The sequence below is a fragment of the Nicotiana sylvestris genome, chromosome 11 (genome assembly GCF_000393655.2).
Source record: "Nicotiana sylvestris chromosome 11, ASM39365v2, whole genome shotgun sequence".
In the NCBI taxonomy this organism is placed as follows: Eukaryota; Viridiplantae; Streptophyta; class Magnoliopsida; order Solanales; family Solanaceae; genus Nicotiana; species Nicotiana sylvestris.
The window spans coordinates 136,818,415-136,834,466 of record NC_091067.1 but is presented as its reverse complement, the minus strand read 5'-3'; the positions used below and the strand labels follow the sequence as shown (position 1 = coordinate 136,834,466).

At 36.7% G+C, this 16,052-nt stretch overlaps 1 protein-coding gene across 1 annotated transcript; it reads right to left on the bottom strand.

The window, feature by feature from the left end:
- Positions 1–3,475: 3,475 nt before the first annotated feature.
- Positions 3,476–8,759, bottom strand: LOC138881706 (uncharacterized). The gene is made up of 11 exons (XM_070161955.1): positions 8,451–8,759; positions 7,264–7,845; positions 7,002–7,112; positions 6,866–6,943; positions 6,366–6,632; positions 6,255–6,320; positions 5,997–6,161; positions 5,491–5,630; positions 4,907–5,039; positions 3,792–4,321; positions 3,476–3,704 (listed from the first exon to the last, which is right to left on the bottom strand). The coding sequence occupies exons 1-11, from the start codon at positions 8,757–8,759 to the stop codon at positions 3,476–3,478; spliced, it is 2,610 nt and encodes an 869-aa protein (XP_070018056.1).
- Positions 8,760–16,052: the final 7,293 nt, after the last annotated feature.

Below are 16,052 nucleotides of genomic sequence, written 5' to 3'. Positions count from 1 at the left end.
GATGAAAATTATAATCGGCCCCTTGGGCAAAACATAGTTCTTAAGCAGCCCCTTGGGCAAAACATAGTTCTTAAGCAGCCCCTTGGGCAAAACATAATTCGTAATCACCTCATAACATGAAAATCTCAGTGGAAATAACAAAGCAAAATCAGTGATTAAATTCTGAACATCTCATAAACTCCAGCTTAAATGAAAGTCATTTAAAAATATTTGTTCAACATTTTCGATGGAGGCTCAGTATAAAGGTGAGTGAAAACAGTAAATAAATCAACATATTCAATAGAAACTCACTTTAAAGAGGAGTGAAAATCAATAAGTTCATAAACAGGCCCCTCAGGCAAAGCATCACTCATGTACATGTTTATATCTATCGCCCCTCGGGTAAGCCTCTCAGTCACTCGTGACTCAACTCTTACCAATCAGTACTTACACTCACGCTCAATAGGTACCATATAGCAACCGCTGCGGCGTGCAGCCCGATCCATATATCGTTGCGGCGTGCAGCCCGATCCATATATCTCGTCGACGGCGCTCACTGGGGATGTGCAGACTCCGGAGGGGCTCCTACAGCCCAAGCGCTATATCGCTGCGGCGTGCAGCCCGATCCACACACACACACACTCACACACACATACACACACACACATATATATATATATATATATATATATATATATATATATATATATATATATATATATATATATACATATATATATAAATTTGTTGCAACGTGCAACCCGATCCATAGATATATAATTCTCACAACTAGGCCCTCGGCCTCTCTCAGTCATTAACCTCACCATCAGACTCTCAGTCTACCTCAGTCATCAATCTCACGATCACTCGGACTATCAGTAAAATAGGGAACTCAGCCCAAAACAGTTTCCACATTTTTAAGAATATAGTGGTAAAGCCAGATTTGAGTAACAAACAGGTAAAACATGACTGAGGATATGCTTTCAAACAAATAGAGTGAGGAAAGATAGTAAAAATGCCCCTGAGGGTCTTAACAAGTCGGCACAAGGCCCCAAACATGGCATACATCCCAAAATATAATAACATCAAACAGTTAACTATCAATTACGCATTAAAATAATCGTTCGGGATGGACTAAGTCACAATCCACAGCGGTGCTCTACCCCACGCTCGTCATTTAGCGTGTAAGTCACCTCAACATAGCATAACGATGTGTAATCCGGGGTTTCAAACCCTCAGGACAGTATTTACAATCATTACTTACCTCTATCCGGTCCAAACTCTAGCCGCGATGCCTTTGCCTCTCGAATCGGACTCCGGATGCTCCAAATCTAGCCGAAATCAGTACCAAGACATCAAAATATGCTAAGGAAACAAAGCTCATTCGAAAATAATTAAATTACCATAAAATTCCCGAAATTGGTCAAACCCGACCCCCAGGCCTACATCTCGGAGTTTGACAAAAAATCAAAAAATTAGAATCCTTATACTCTCACGAGTCTAACCATATGAAAATTATCCAATTCCGATACCATTTGGTCCTTCAAATCATCATTTTACATTTTTGAAAGATTTGACAATTTTCTTCCCAAATTCCATCCCAAATCATGAATTAAATAATGAATTCAATGATAGATTCATGTACTCTAGCCAAATCTGAGTTAGAATCACTTACCCCGATGAATTTCTAGATAAACCTTCGAAAAATCGCCAAAATCTGAGCTCTCTAGGTCAAAATATCAAATAAAACCCAAAACTTCGTATTTATAGAATACCCCAATGATGTCCACCTTCGCGGACCGCACAAAAACGACCGCGGTCCGCACAAAACCAGTGCGGTCCGCACAAAAACGATCACGGCCGCACAGTCTTTCCTCTGCAGTGACAGACTTTAGTATCTTGGCCATAACCTTTGCTACAGATGTCCAAATTGCAATATCTTTCCTTTTCTGGAAACTAGAAACGAAGGGCTACAACTTTCATTTTGAATCATCTCAAAATTTCTTGTAGATAAAATGATATGATCTTCCGAAGTAGGACCAGTAAAACTTTTCCTCACCGCGGCCTCACTTCATTTTGTGCGGTCCGCACAACACCTTCCGCAGTCGCACTTCATTTTGTGCGGTCCACACAGCACATACTGTGGACACACTTCTTTTTGTTCGGACCGTGTGGGTGAGTTCCAAGGCCTGCAACCCTTCTGGACCTGCTACAGCTTTGATTTTCGGCCTAAAACATCCCGGAACCTACCCAGAACTCCCGGAACTTCAAACCAAGTGTACCAACACATCCCATGACATCGTTCAAACTTGTTCAAAACTTCGGAACGCTCACAACAATATTAAATCACAAATGTAACATTGGATTCAAGAACTTCAAGAACTCTTAAATTATGTTTTCGATCAAAAAGTCTATCAAATCTCGTCCGAATGACCTGAACTTTTGCACACACATCCCAAATGATACAACGAAGCTACTACAACTCTCAGAATTCCATTCCGACCTCTATATCAAAATCTCACCTATCAACCGGGAAAATGCCGAAATCTCATTTTCGCCAATTCATGCCTAAATCTTCTCTACAACTCCAAAACCCATTCCGATCGCGCTCCTAAGTCACAAATCACCTAACGGAGCTAACCAAATCATAAAAATTCCAATCCGAGATCATATATAAACAAGTCAAATCTTGGTCAAACCTTTCAAATTTCAACTTCAACTGAGAACTGTTTTCTTCCAAATTCGTTACGATTACTCTGGAAACCAAAACCAACAATTTACATAAGTCATAACACATCACACGAGGCAAGTCATGCCCGAGAACTAACTAGCAAAGTGCAAAAGCTCAAAATGACCGGTCGGGTCGTTACATATAGCTGAATACAGAGAAATACATATGAATAATACAGTTGAGTACAACTAAATATAGCTGAATACAAAAAAAATACAATTGAATACAGCTGAATAACATAGTTGAATACAACTAACTACTACTGAATAAAACAGTTGAATACAACTAAATACGTATAACCTATTTAATACATCTGAATTTGTATTCTTTAATATGTATTAACTGAACTTGAAAGATACATATAAATGAATGCTGCTGAATACAACTTAATAATACAGTTGAATACAACTGAATACACTTGAATCCAGAAAAATACATCTGAATTCTTTAATATAACCTATCATTAGAATACATAAAGTTTCTGACTTTGATATTAACATGTTCAATACCTAAAACATGTTCAAGCAAAGTTACTGAATAATACATACTTGAATCCTGTAAGATACATATGAATTCAAACTGAAAAATAAGCATGAATACTTATGAACAAACCAGTGAAACAGCGATTGAAAAGTTGCAATTGTCATACACGAACACTGTTGATAAAGTGATAAGTTTTTCTAACTAAATACCATCTTCACCAAAAAAACTACTCAAAACAGTATTCTTCTTCAAACTACATTCCAAAACTACATTAACTTAAAGCTACTCTAACACTATCTGCATCTTTGAATCTGACTCCGTGATTTGCCTAGCAATCTTTGAGGGTGCTTCATTCTCGCTTATGGCATCAGTGTCTATCTTTCGCATAGCATAGTCCCAGAGGAGAGCACCATATCTTTGACGGAGTAGATTGGAATCAAATGTTGTTTGTGGAATCTCACCAATAGTGCTCAGAAATTTTGCGTATGTCGCAACATGCACCCCACAATCCCTAAAGAATAATTGATTGAAACAATTAAAAATAATTCATACAATTAGATTTGTATATAACATACAAGAATGATGATTGAGTACTTACATGCTCCCAGCTTTCTGTTGAGGCAGATTTGATATGAAAAAAACTTCAAAGGGACCATTATGTGACTTGTCAGTGTATGCTGAGTAAGTAAACCAATCTATGCCTTGACTATCTCTGTAAAAGCCACTGATTGATAGATACAAAGGTACAAGCTTAGCTAGCTTATCAATCTCAGAAGCTACACATGCATCATGACCTGCAGGTCTGTATGAGTCATACACTTTGATACATCTCTCCTTGAATGAGACAACAACCAATACCCAGTGTAGTTTGTCCTTCAAGTTGACTGGTATCAAGACATTATCCACAGTATGCCAAGGTACATTAGCTAGCAATCTGTAGCCCCTTATGTACTCACATACCACATCCTCTTCTTTGGCTACATTAGCATTATTATCTATATCAGCATACCTGTCGAAGATTTCAGCGATTCTTGTCTTGAATATACAATCAACAGTTATATACTTGAAGTTGCTTGTTTGATTGTACTTTACCTTCTTTCTCAGATAGTAGAATATGCCGTTAATATGCTATACAAAAATTTAATTACATAGTGTGAGTCCAATTAATCAAACTATTAAAGAATATAGCTAAATATAGAGAAATACATATGAATAATACAATTGAGTACAACTGAATTTAGCTGAATAATACAGTCGAATACAGCTGAATACAACTGAATAAAACAGTTGAATACAACTTACTAAAGCTGATTAAAAACATTGAATACAACTGAATACTACTGAATACAACTGAATACAGAGAAATACATATGAATAATACAGTTGAGAACAACTAAATACAGTTGAAAGCAAGAAAACTACAACTGAATAATACAGCTGAATAATACAGTTGAATACAGAGAAATACATATGAATAATACAGTGAGAACAACTGAATACAGCTAAAAGCAAGAAAAATACAACTGACTACAGCTAATTAAAACAGTTTAATAACACTGACTACAGTTGAATACAGCTGAATAATGATGCCATTACATTCATCATACATTTCAACATATAGAGTATTTGAAAACAGTAAAAATACTACAACAGAATACAATCAAATGCATGTTGTTATTCAAAGAAAATTAATCAGTTAGGGGAAAAACTTACGTTGTCATCCCATAGCTTCCCGTCAAACGATAGAAGGTAAAACCAATTTTTGGAATTAACTTGATCAACTCCAAAATCCAATGGTATATGAAGTGTTGACTTGTTCTTCTTGTAATGGTCTTCCAAATTACCTCTACAAGTATGATATAAAAAAACATTATATACATTTTTTAAAATATAAAAACTTAATACACTTACCGGGGGAAAACTCACCTCTGATCATGTCTAGCGAGAAGACCATCACGAACCCATATGTCATATTCCTGAATGATTAATGTAGGATGTGGCCCCGTTATTGAATCATCCTCAAAGGGGTGTCTTTTTCAAAAATGGAGGTCAACTTTACTGAGGTACCTGTTGTTCATTGAATTCGTGAGTAGAGACTTTTAAATTTAAAAACCATGAGGAAATAGATCTTTAGTTTATAAAAAAACTAACCTGCAGAGTCGAAGTTAGACTCATAAGGCGAAGAATATCATCTACTTGGTTGCCGATTCCTATGAGATGGTATTGGGGTTGATTCAGCTTTTTTTGCACTATTGTATATCACAATTCTAGTTTCTGGAATTTGACTGGGAAGAAACTTGTCGTCCAACTCAAATTGAGATACATAGAATTCCGTAGATACACCATCTTGACCTGTAGATGATATGTTGCACGGCACCTCTGATGTAGTATTCCCCTCACCTCTTGACTCCACACATTGAGCATTAACCACTAGTTTCTGTTAATTGTATGTATCATTGTTAGTGTAGTAACTTAGTCTAAGGATACAATTAAATACATATAATTACAGTAAGAAAACATATTTTGGTAATGGAAATCTTAGTGAAATACAGCACACATATTCAAGAATAACAAATCAGAATATATTAAAATACGGCTGAATATATTTAAATACAGCAATTAATTCTAATTACATATTAAGGTTAACATACATTTAAATACATGTGTTGATCAAATACATTTATCATTTTAGCGAGACAGTTAAATGCTTGTCGAATACATACAACTTTTAAAATACAATTATTTAATTATAACAACAAACAGGAGATATAAACAAATGCTAAAGATGTTAAAAATGTTAAACCTCAACATTATCTCCGGCATCTGTGTCAATACCATCATCACGTCTCCCTGTGGGTTCCTTTCTCTGGTGTAAACTTTCATTTTGCTGATTTTGTTGAAGATGGTCAGAAAGCATCTTGAATTTATCATTGATCAATGTTCTCAGAGACTTGAACTCTCCCACAACCTTAACAAGATAGAAATAATTAGAAGATTGCCCCAAAAATATATGAATGTTAAGCACTAAACTATAATGTTTAATATGTGGTTAAATACTCACGTATTCTTTGAATGAATTTAGGTCTTTCCTCAAAGAAGATACTTCATCATTTTTGGAATCTGGAAGCTGATTGTCATGCAAAACATTCTATCCAAATTCGGATACACAAACAGGAGGAATCTTGGATTGATACTCTGTTTCATTATGATGCCTTTCGTGTTCCTTGCGCTTTTTATGGGGCGGTGATGAAGATGGATCAACACTTGCAACATGTTTCTTCTTACATTGAAGATCGGTTGTAGGAGAAAAGTCATCTGAATCGTCTCCCGACTTGTCTGAATGAGCAGGAGTAGGTCTATTCTCAACATCAGCGCCTACAGGAGGAATCTGAATAACGACAAGCTCTATATCGCTTGGATAGATGTCCTTGTAAACAATCTAAAAAACGAAATAAATCAAAGTCTTACTACAAACAGACACATGCAGATGTGGAATCAAACTAAAATTTGTATTAAAATTAAGGTAGCACTAATGATTGGGAAATAACATGCAATTGTATGAAGAATTAATAATGAAAGCTACAACAGCTGTATATTGTTATATGCATATGAATGCAAATGTATGCTGTAGCTGTATTTAAATGTATGCAGTTTCTGTATGCATTTTTATACAAGTGTATGCAGCATATTTATGCAATTGAATGCAACTGTATACTGCTGTATGCATCCCCTGCAAATGTATGCAGTCTCCTGTATGCAAATGTATGCAAAATCTGTATGCATTTATATGCAATTGTATGCAGCATACATGTGAGAATATGACAACAAATATTATAGCAGAAACTACATCAGAAACTACAGCAGGTATTACAGTAGGTATTAAAGCATAAAAAATGTATCCGTATGCAATTGTATACTTCTGTATGCAGAATTAATTATTAATAAAATCTAAACTAGCCATGATACAAATTGTATATTACCATGTTTTCGTTGTCATTGAACATGCCGTTCATTAGATAAGCATTGTTTGGCTGATTTCATGTGGTTCTCCAATTGAGTATTCTGGGGACCACGTCATCAACTCGGAGTGCAATTTTGGGATCAACATTTGAACAACACTCATAAAACCACACTTGCATAGCTAGGGGCATCCCAGCTATCCTATAATACTTCTTCTTAGCATCCATCTTCTTGTTAATTGATTTTGTCAGCGTTTTAAATGCTTTAAAACCCCAATGATATTTAGAATAACATCCACTCTCTACCAAGTTAAAATGTAGCCTTGGTATGGTTGTACTATTCTTCTCGGATGAAAAAATGAAGGTATGTATGAAATACAACAAAGATATCTTCAAGGCATCACCATCATTGTCGGGACCCCAGTTCTTGTCAGCAAAGCATTTCATCAAATGTTTCTTCTTGACAAGATTAGCACCTCCAAAGTAAGTCTCAATAAGCCGATTAGAAACCTTTTCACTAAACTCAAAATCAGCATCATTACCAACACATTTGAGGTCAGTCACAAGCGCAAACTCCCTTAATGTGAAATGTAATGAAGTACCATTGACATGTATTGCAAATACATTGTTAGGAGTTCCTTTTAACTGGAGAGCCATGAAGCATCTAAAGAGTTGAAGTTGGACTTCACAATGCTTCATTTGAAGAAAATTTCCAAAGCAAGTATTACCCAGCTATTTGTACTGCTCTGGAGTAAGGTTCTCTTTTAGCTCGGATACTATGTCAGTGTTAGTATATACACTAATATGCGGTGCAAATATTGGCTGGTGTTTCACAAAAAACTTAATTACTTGCATTTCACAAGAATAAATACATATAAATACAACTGAATACAACGCATATTTCATAGTAAATTTGACATGAATAGATATGAATACAACTTCAAACACTTAGAAGTATAAATATAACTGAATACACAGCATATTTAACAGTAAATTTGACATGAATACATATGAATATAACTTTGACAAGTCTAAATACATATAAAAACAACTGCATACAACACACATGACATAAAATATAACTAACATGAATACATATGAATACAACTAAATACATACTGGAAAATTAAACATTTGCAAACAACAAATAAATACATTGAAAGTAGAATAAAAAACAATGATGGGAACCTTGAAAAATCCTTAAAAATACAACTATAAAAATACATCAGAATACATATACATATGTATAAATACAACTGAATACATTAATAATAAAGAAGAATACGTCAGAAAATTACCTTTTCTTCAACTTTATCTGAGCTTTTACTTGCTTCAACCTCCTTCCCCTTGACAGATGAAGCTTCAGAGATATGGATTTTCCTCTTTTCCGTTTTCGTCATTCTTGTCTCCTTCATTGATTTCTCGACTTGGGTTTCTTTGAGATTTTTATGTCGAGCTTTTGTTCTCTTCTCCAAAGCCATATTTTTGGCATAACCTGCATCCAATTCCCCTTGAGTGATTTGCAATGAGAAAGAGGGACCATCGAAATTGAGAATTTTAGTGGGTACACCTCTAGTAATCAACTTGCGGGTTGTACTCTCAGACATTGTGAGAATACAACTTGGGTACTATTGATTAGATACAATTTGGTAAGTAGAGATGTTGAGAATAAGCAAAAATGGCGAAAATCAAAAAAATAAAATTGCTTACCGTACTACTTATAGAAACAAATCAGTACAATGAAGATCGAATTAGGGTTTACCCGAGATTGGGGAAGGAGGAAGCATCATTGTGGGTGAGTGTGACGACCCGACCAGTCGTCTCATGAGTTACCACTCTGTTTTCCCCTATTTTAGCTTCTTTATGCTTCGTTATCTGAGTTTTATGTGATCGGGGTGATTAGTTCGAGTTCGGAGAGGATTTGGTAAGAAATGAGACACTTAGTCTCTTTTAAGAAGGCTTAAGTTGGAAAAGTCAACCAAATGTTGACTTATGTGTTAGAAGGCTCGGAAGTGAGTTCCGATGGTTCGGTTAGCTTCGGGAGGTGATTTGTGACTTAGGAGCGCGATCAGAATGAGTTTTGGAGTTATAGAGAAGATTTTGGCTTAAATTGGCGAAGTTGATATTTTGGCGGTTCCAGTTGATAGGCGAGATTTTGATATAGGGGTCGGAATGGAATTCCGAGAGTGACAGTAGCTTCGTTGTGTCAATTGGGATGTGTTGCAAAATTTTAGGTCATTCGGACGAGATTTGATAGACTTTTTGATCGAAAACATAATTTAAGAGTTCTTGGAGTTCTTAGGCTTGAATCCTATGTTAAATTGGTGATTGATGTTGTTGTGAGCGTTTCGAAGTTTTGAACAAGTTTGAACGATGTCATGGGATGTGTTGGTACAATTGGTTTGAAGTTCCGGGAGTTCCAGGATGTGTTAGGCCGAAAATCATAGTTGTAGCAGGTCCAGAAGGGTTGCAGGCCTTGAAACTCACCCGCGCGATCCGCACAAAAAGAAGTGCGGCCGCGGTATGTGCTGTGTGGACTGCACAAAATGAAGTGCGGCCGCGGTAGGTGTTGTGCGGACCGCACAAAATGGTGTGCGACCGCGGTGAAGAACATTCCGCTGGTCCTACTTCGGAAGCTCATATCTTTTGATATACAAGGAATGTAAAGATGATTTAAAAACGAAAATTGTAGCCCTTTGTGTCTAGTTTCCAGAAAAGTAAAGATATCACAATTTGGACATCTGTAGCGAACGTTATGGCCAAAATACTAAAGCCTATCACTGCAGAGGAAAGCATGTGCGGCCGCGGTCGTTTTTGTGCGGACCGCACTGGTTTTGGGCGAACCGCGGTCGATTTTGTTCGGCCCGTGGAGGTGGAAATCTATGGAGTACTCTATAAATACAAGGTTTTGGGTTTTATTTGATATTTTGACCTAGAGAGCTCGGATTTTGGCGATTTTTCGAAGGTTTTTCAAGAAATTCATCGGAGTAAGTGATTCTAACTCAGATTTGGCTAGAGTACATGAATCTATCATTGAATTTATCATTTAATTCGTGATTTGGGATGGAATTTGGGAAGAAAATTGTGAAATCTTTCAAAATATAAAATGATGATTTGAAGGACCAAATGTTATCGAAATTGGATAATTTTTGTATGGATAGACTCGTGAGAGTATAAGGATTCTAGTTTTGTGAATTTTGTCAAATTCCGAGATGTGGCCCCAGGGGTCAGGTTTGACCAATTTCTGAAATTTTGTGGTAATTCAATTTTTTTCGCTTGGGCTTTGTTCCCTTAGCATATTGTGACGTATTCGTTCTGATTTTGGATAGATTCGACGCGCATGGAGGCCAATTCGAGGGGAAAAGGCATCGCGAGCTAGAGAGTTAGCCGGTTCGAGGTGAGTAATGATTGTAAATGATGCCCTGAGGGTTTGAAACTCCGGATTGCACATCGTAGTGCTATATTGAGGTGAGACACACGCTTGATGATGAGCGTGGGGTCGTGTAATATTGGGGATTGTGACTTGGTCCATCCCGATTGATGATTTTACCACGTATTTGACTGAAACTTATTTGTCATCATCATGATTTGGGCTGATTGCCATATTTGGGCTTCGTGCAAACTATATAAACCCTTCGGGGATTTTTATCACTGTTCTCCTCACTGTTTTGACTTATTATTTGAACTCAGTCCTGTTGATATCTACTATTTACAAACTCAGCCACTTTTACTCAGATTTGAAAACTTAAATGATATTTCTAAATGATTTTTTGGGCTGAGAACTACTGTTTTACTAATGCCCGAGGGGCTTGTGATGATTTTCTGACTGAGTGCGGCCAATGGCCAGATGTGAGGATACACTGAGTGATATGAGGTCAAGGGCCTGAGATACTTTATATGCCACGAGGTGGCATGAGTGATATGAGGCCGAGTGCTGAGAGATGATGCCACGATGTGGCTTGATATAGCGCTTGGCCGTAAGGGGCCCCTCCGGAATCTGCACACCCATAGTGAGCGCGGGTACCCATCATGATATGAGAGTGAGCACGAGGGGCTGATATTGTACTGAGAGTGAACGCGAGGGGCTGATATTGTACTGAGAGTGAGCCCGAAGGGCTGATATTGTACTGAGAGTGAGCCTAAGGGCTGATACTGTTCTGAGTGATTGACATTGTGCCCGAGGGGCGGATTTCTATTTGTTAATTACCTGCCAAATTACTTGTTTTTACTGGTTGGAAAAAGGAAGTTTACTTTATATTTCACTGATTTACTGTTTTAAGTGATTTTACTGCTTCGGTATAGATTGCTTTGTGTTTTCACGTGCTTTCTTGCTTTCAGCCATTATTTATATTTGTTACTCACTGAGTTGGAGTACTCACTTTACTCCCTGCACCCATGTGTGCAGATTCAGGCATAGCAGATCCTGCTCCTGAGTGCTGATCCTTCCAGTCCAGGCGGTGTTTCGGAGACTACGAGGTAGTTGTTAGCGTCCGCAGCCCCGTGCCTCCCTCTATCTTATTAATTCTAAGTCTTTCAAACTATTGTACCAGATATCGTACCTATTAGACTCGTATCAGGATCATTAGTTGCTCATGACTTGTGACACCCCGGTTTGGGCTGTGTCGGATGATTTCTTCTATTGTTATCTATATTTCCGCGAATTATTGCTATTAAATCATGCTTTAAACTGTTTTATGGTAATTAACTGCTTAAAAAAGTGTACTGTGTTGGACTGGCTGGCCTTGTCTTCACGAAAGGCGCCATCACGACCGGGTTCGGGGATTAGGATTGTGACAGTGAGGTGGATTCTGATTTTTAGCACGATTACAGGGGATTTGGAATGAAAATATATTGTATTAATTTAGATAGAGAGGGTGAACTTGTATTGAGAAGTTGTATGGAAAACAGGTGTCTATGAGAGAGAAAATATGAGAATGGAGAGAGGAAAATAAAATATAGCGTGTAAAATGGCTTAAGTGTAGGAGATACCAAAATTAAAAATTTTGCTATAAATCATATAACATATCTATAGGAGGTAATTTATTTAAATAATATTTCTTTTAAATAAATAGGGGGTTAACAAATGATGAACATGTAACAACCTTTTACTTCACATAAGATATATGTGTGTGTGATAATAACAAGTTTTAAATATGTATTTTTATAGTTCCTCTGGTTCGATATTTTTGGTTATTTTTTGTTTAAACTTAAAACCAAACCAAGTTTAGTTGGTTTTTATAATTCAAAATCAAACTAAAAAATTATCAATTTTTTAATCGGTGTGACAGTTCTGGTTTGGTTTATTTTTTTATAAACACCCCTATATACTTCATATGGTGCTGTTTAAAATAAGGGCTTTATTTGAAGCAAGTGTTGAACGATAGAGGCATTTTGGTGCCAAAATATTAATGACGGACAAATTTGTTCAGTGTCCCATGATGTTCAATAGCATATTTGAGTATTTATCGTATTAAAATATGTTTGTTCGATTCCCAAAGAATTTATTTGAAAAATGTTGTATAAGAATGTCCTTAAACACAAAAAGAATATAATAAGAAAAAAATCCAAACGAAAATACCCCAAAAAATTTCCAAAAATAAGAGTATGCTCAAAGGAGTGAGGACCTTTGTGTTTTTCAATAGGAATTTTTACATTCCTATACACTATATAAAATTATATTATCCTCCCTACTCAAGTTTTACTATAATTATATTTTATATACCCAATTATCATTTATGTACAATTTAAGGGAATTAATGATAATAATTAATGTCCTAAAATTATTCTAACATATATTCCACTCCCCCACGTTTCTTTGTCCACATCCCACCCCCTCCCCACGTATCTTGCACAAGAGAGCAGCAATTCCACCATTGACAACCATTAAAAAGTTTTGAAACTTTGAATTCGAATTTGGGTTTTCAAAAAATATTGTTTGTTTGGATTGGATGTTGCTGTAAGAATTAAGAATTCTCTCTACGTCGCTCGCTCTATATCTCAATCCCAACTTTCAGTAATGTAAAGCAAAGAAAAATAGAGCAGCAATTCTACCATTGACAACCATTAAAAAACTTTGAAGCTTTGAATTCGAATTTGGATTTTCAAAAATCATTATTTGTTTGGATTGAGTGTTGTTGCAAATAATTGGGAATATGATTTGGAATTTATATCTAAATTTTGAGGGATTTTAGTGAAGATTAGACTTGGTTTTGGTTGACTTTCAGATTGAAATTCGAAGAAGAAGAAGAAGAAGAAGAAGAAGAAGAAGAAGAAGAAGAAGAAGAAGAAGAAGAAGAAGAAGAAGAAGAAGAAGAAGAAGAAGAAGAAGACATGACATACATTAAACTGCAGAAATTGTAGTAAAATTGTAGAAAATTATATTTTGTTGTTTATATATTTTTCTTTTATTTATTTAACTATTGTATGAAAGTTGAACAACATTGTACAAAAATTATATTTAAGTTGTATGATATTGTAGTTGTATATAACTAAGTAGAAATAATGTATGAAAATTGTAGACAAATTATAGATAAGTTGTATAATATATAATTAGTTGTATGAAATTTGTTTTTACTATGTATAAATTAGATACAAAATATACAAAAGACATATTGTATAAAATTTGTATTTAAGTTGTATGTTATGACTTGTCACGATCCGGATTTCTCACCCTCGGGAGTCGTGATGGCGCCTACTCGTAGAAGATAGGCAAGCCACGAAATTTAGAAAATTCTTTACTTCTTCGTTTTAATCGTTTTTAACAACTTGCATTAACATGTGATAAACAGTTAAATAATAGCGGAATATGAGATTAAACGGAAGAATTAAACAAAATAAACCAAAATAATACGAAAATCAACATATGCCTCTACCTAGAAACTGGTGTCACAACTTTCACGGACTATCTATGATTACTACATACAAACGTTTGAAAGAAGGAACACTGTCTGTCTCGGATACAATGATAACAGAACAAAATAACTGATAGAAGAGACGCCAGGCCTGCGAACGCCTGCAGGACTACCTCGGAATCTCGGTGGACTGAAGGCGGGCTCCCATGCTACTGCTTCTGACCCAGTGCTAATCCGGTATCTGCACATAAGTGCAGAGTGTAGCATCAGCACAACCGACCCCATGTGCTGGTAAGTGTCTGGCCTAACCCTGACGAGGTAGTGACAAGGCTAGGACCAGACTGCAGATAAACCTGAGCAATTATATATATATATAAGAAATACACAAATAAAGAAATAAAGATAGGAGGGGGAAACATTCTTCGGGGAATAACAGGTAAAATAGAAAATCAAGAGAATTATAAAGGAATCAAAATCAACCCCTAACAAGAATGAGGAAAAACAAAGACAGGTTTCACTTTCTTTTCACATCTTGTTGCAGGCGTGCAACTCGATCCCGATTCCTTTATCTCGTGGCAGGTGTGCCACCCGTTCCTATTTCATTTATCTCGTGTTAGGCGTACCACCCGCTCCCATTTCATTATATCTTGTGGTAGGCGTACCACCTGCTCCCGTTTTATTTTATCTTGTGGCAGGCGTACCATCCGCTCCCATTTCATTTTATCTTATGGTAGGCGTACCATCCGCTCCTATTTCATTTTATCTTGTGGTAGGCGTACCACCCGCTCCCATTTCATTTTATCTTTTGGTGGGCGTACCACCCGCTCTCATTTTATTTTATCTTGTGGTAGGCGTACCACCCGCTCCCATTTCAAGCCAATAATAATCACAAGGAATCCCAACAAGGGAACAAAAGCAATATAACAATTTTCCGACAAGGAAACAATGATATTTCAATAACATCCCGGCAAGGGAACAATACTATCAAAACAAACATCCCGGCAAGGGATCATTAATATCAAACAAACATCCTGGCAAGGGAACAATGGTGATAATAACATATGAAGCGCAATAAATCACAACGGAGTCATAACAACTATAATACAAGACTCACGGGCATGCTTGACACCAACGTATAGATACTCGTCACCATGCTTATATGTCGTACTCCACAATTAACATGTAGCAAATAAGACACAACTCATAGTCCCTCAAGCTAAGGTTAGACCAAACACTTACCTCAATGCCTCGAATACAACTCAAGTTTCAATTATAGCTTTACCCCTTGATTCCTCCGCCAATTCACTCGTATCTAGCCACAAGTTACTTAATTACATCAATAAATGCTAAATTAATCAATTTGAATGCATGAAAATAAGTTTTCAAAAGTTTTTACCCAAAAAGTCAAAATTGCACCCGGACCCACGTGGTCAAAACCCGAGGTTCGAACCAAAACCCGATTACCCATTCCCCCACGAGCTGAAATATGTAATTTGTTTTGAAATTGGACCTCAAATCGAGGTCCAAATCCCTAATTTTTGAAAAACCTAGGTTCTACCCAAAACACTCAATTTCCCCCATGAAAATCATTGATTTGAAGTTGAAATCATGTTAAAAGATGTTAATGATTGAAGAAAACTAGTTTAAAATGACTTACAGTTGATTTGGAGAAGAAAGATTGTTTGAAAAATCGCCTCTTATGTTTTTTTTTGGGTTTTGAAAAATGCACAATAACTGAAAATCTCGTCTATTTATACCCCTCTCAGACCCCCAGTGCGGGCCATACAAAATGGACTGCGACCGCACAGGCCTTCCTGAGGGTACTGTGGTCCATTGCCCTGTGCGGTCCATACAAAATGGACTGCGGCCTCACAGGCCTTCACCGCGAACCGCACTGGCCCCCTTCCGCGGTCACACACATTTTCGTGCGGACCGCACTGGCGAGTTCAGAGATCTGCAAATTTCTCTGAACCTGCAACAACTATGTTTTTAGGCCTAAGGCATCCCAGAACCTACTCGAAACTCACCCGAGCCCTCGGGGCTCCAAAC

Bases quoted from the DNA above. Each gene is read 5' to 3' on its own strand.
- LOC138881706 (XM_070161955.1), bottom strand. From the start codon at position 8,759: ATGTCTGAGAGTACAACCCGCAAGTTGATTACTAGAGGTGTACCCACT. The intron at 7,113-7,263 runs GTCCCCAGAATA...TTCTGCATACAG, and splicing joins CACTCCGAGTTGATGACGTG to AAGTATACAATTGCATACGG. The intron at 6,633-6,865 runs GTATAAAAATGC...TTCGTTTTTTAG, and splicing joins TAAATATGCTGCATACACTT to ATTGTTTACAAGGACATCTA.